General features: G+C 57.2%; 1 protein-coding gene across 1 annotated transcript; it reads left to right on the forward strand.

The window, feature by feature from the left end:
- The first annotated feature begins 757 nt into the window (after window positions 1–757).
- On the forward strand, window positions 758–1,891 carry ACTL9 (actin like 9). The gene has a single exon (XM_066358083.1). The coding sequence runs from the start codon at window positions 758–760 to the stop codon at window positions 1,889–1,891; it is 1,134 nt and encodes a 377-aa protein (XP_066214180.1).
- Window positions 1,892–2,188: the final 297 nt, after the last annotated feature.

Raw genomic sequence — 2,188 nt, forward strand, 5'->3', positions numbered from 1 at the left:
GAGGGAAAGTCACGGAAGGCTTCCAGGAGGAGGTGATGTCCAGCTGAGATTTGAAGACACAAATTCCTGCTCTGCATGAATGGGTCAAGGAGGCTGCTCCAGGAAGTAGGAAGAGCATAAGAGTGAAAAAACTTAGAGTAGAAGTGTCTGTGCCTCTTCTTCCCCTCCATGCCAGGCTGGCTTTTATATCTTCTTGGAAACTAGAAAGCCACACTAACCAACCACCTTCTGATTAATATCCTAAGGATAAATAGTTTCGTATTCTAAGGAGGCCTGTGGCCAGCTCTAAATACCACACTATAAATAACTTCAAGACAAGGCAGCAAAAGGAGAATTCCTGGTTCTTCCCTGCTCCTGAAGAAAGGAGCTGGGTCAAGGGTCCTTTCTCAAGAACTCTCTATCCCCTTCCTTCTCCAAATTTGGTATTTGGAGGGTGGGAGGATGCAGAATAAATGAGTGCCCTGGGAGCTTTCTGGGGCAAAAAGGGCAGGGCAGGGCCCTACCCTTAGGGAGGAACTCCACCCCCAGCCCTGCATTGTGAAGTCTTCTAAAGGGGATAGCAGGCAGGCTGACGTCATAGGCCAGCCTCATCTCCTTGTCTCTGCCTCTCCTTGGCCCAGGCTCAACCTTTTCTCCCCACACACCACACCCAGAGGACAATGATCAGCCTTGCCCAGTTGGCCACCGGCCATCTGCAGTCATGAATGCAAATCACCCAAAATTCTCTGTGTACCAGTGCTCCTCATTCGCCCTCAGCATGGCGGACAACAGGTTGCCACCAAAGACCGGAGCGGTGGTCATCGACATGGGCACAGGAACCTGTAAGGTGGGCTTCGCGGGACAAGCCCAGCCCACCTACACCGTGGCCACCATCTTGGGCTGCCAGCCCAGGAAACTGACCACCACGGGACAGCCAGTGCTGGAGACTTTCATCGGCGAGGCTGCCCGCGCGCGCCCAGAGCTGATGCTGGTGCAGCCAGTGCAGAATGGCATCGTGGTGGACTGGGACGCGGCAGAGCTCATTTGGCGCCACCTGCTGGAGCACGACCTCCGTGTTTCCACGCAGGACCACCCGCTGCTATTCTCTGACCCACCCTTCAGCCCCACCACCAACCGCGAGAAGCTAGTGGAGGTGGCTTTCGAGTCAATGCGCGCCCCCGCCATGTACGTAGCTTCCCAGTCACTGCTGTCTGTCTATTCGCACGGGCGGGTCAACGGGCTGGTGGTGGACATAGGCCACGGAGTCACCTCCACCGTGCCCGTATTCCAAGGCTACCATCTGCCCCACGCCATCGAGCGCCTGGACCTGGCAGGCACCCACCTGACCTCCTTTCTGGCGGAGATGCTTTTGGGTTCCCGTTTGCCGCTGGGGCAGCAGGACCTGGAAACAGTGGAGAACATCAAGCACTGCTATTGTTACATAGCCCCCGACTTCCAGAAGGCACAGGCCCGGCCGGAGCAGGAGTGCCGGCAGTGCCTGAAGCTGTCCAATGGCCGAACGGTCACGCTGGGCAAGGAGTTGTTTCAGTGCCCAGAGCTGCTGTTCAGCCCCCCGGAAATGCCTGGGCTGTCGCCCGTGGGAATCCCCACCATGGCCAAACAGAGTCTTAACAAGGTGCCCACGGAGGTGCGTGCGGACATGGCGCAGAACGTGTTGCTCTGCGGTGGCTCTTCGCTCTTCGTGGGTTTGAAGGATCGCTTCCGCAGGGAGCTTCTGCGCAGTCTGCCCTGCGAGGTGCACCTGGTGGTGGCGGTTGAGCCCATCCGCAACTTTTCGGTGTGGATCGGGGGTTCCATCCTAGCCTCGCTGCGCTCCTTCCAGTCCTGCTGGGTCCTGAGGGCGCAGTACGAGGAGCAGGGTCCCCAAATTGTATACCGCAAATGCTCCTGAGTGGGGCAGGGGCTCGGAGAGGGCAGTAAAGCTTCTGTTCCCAGCCAGGTCTATCCTGCCTTCCCCCAGAGTCAGTCTGGTCCACTCCTGGACCCGTCCTGACACAGGCCCACTAACTCTGGCAAACCGGTCTCCTAAGATCGGAGCCCCATAAGGCACTCTCAGTTTAAGACCCCACCCAAATGCACGCCCAAGGCATTCCCAGACTTGGACCCCTTAATCTCTCACCCTCATGCTCTGTGTCTTTTGATATAACCCCTGACTCTAAGCCCCTCTATTTACCCAATTGATATGCCC

Source organism: Saccopteryx leptura, unplaced genomic scaffold (genome assembly GCF_036850995.1).
Source record: "Saccopteryx leptura isolate mSacLep1 unplaced genomic scaffold, mSacLep1_pri_phased_curated manual_scaffold_41, whole genome shotgun sequence".
NCBI classification, from domain to species: domain Eukaryota; kingdom Metazoa; phylum Chordata; class Mammalia; order Chiroptera; family Emballonuridae; genus Saccopteryx; species Saccopteryx leptura.

Bases quoted from the DNA above. Each gene is read 5' to 3' on its own strand.
- ACTL9 (XM_066358083.1), top strand. From the start codon at position 758: ATGGCGGACAACAGGTTGCCACCAAAGACCGGAGCGGTGGTCATCGAC.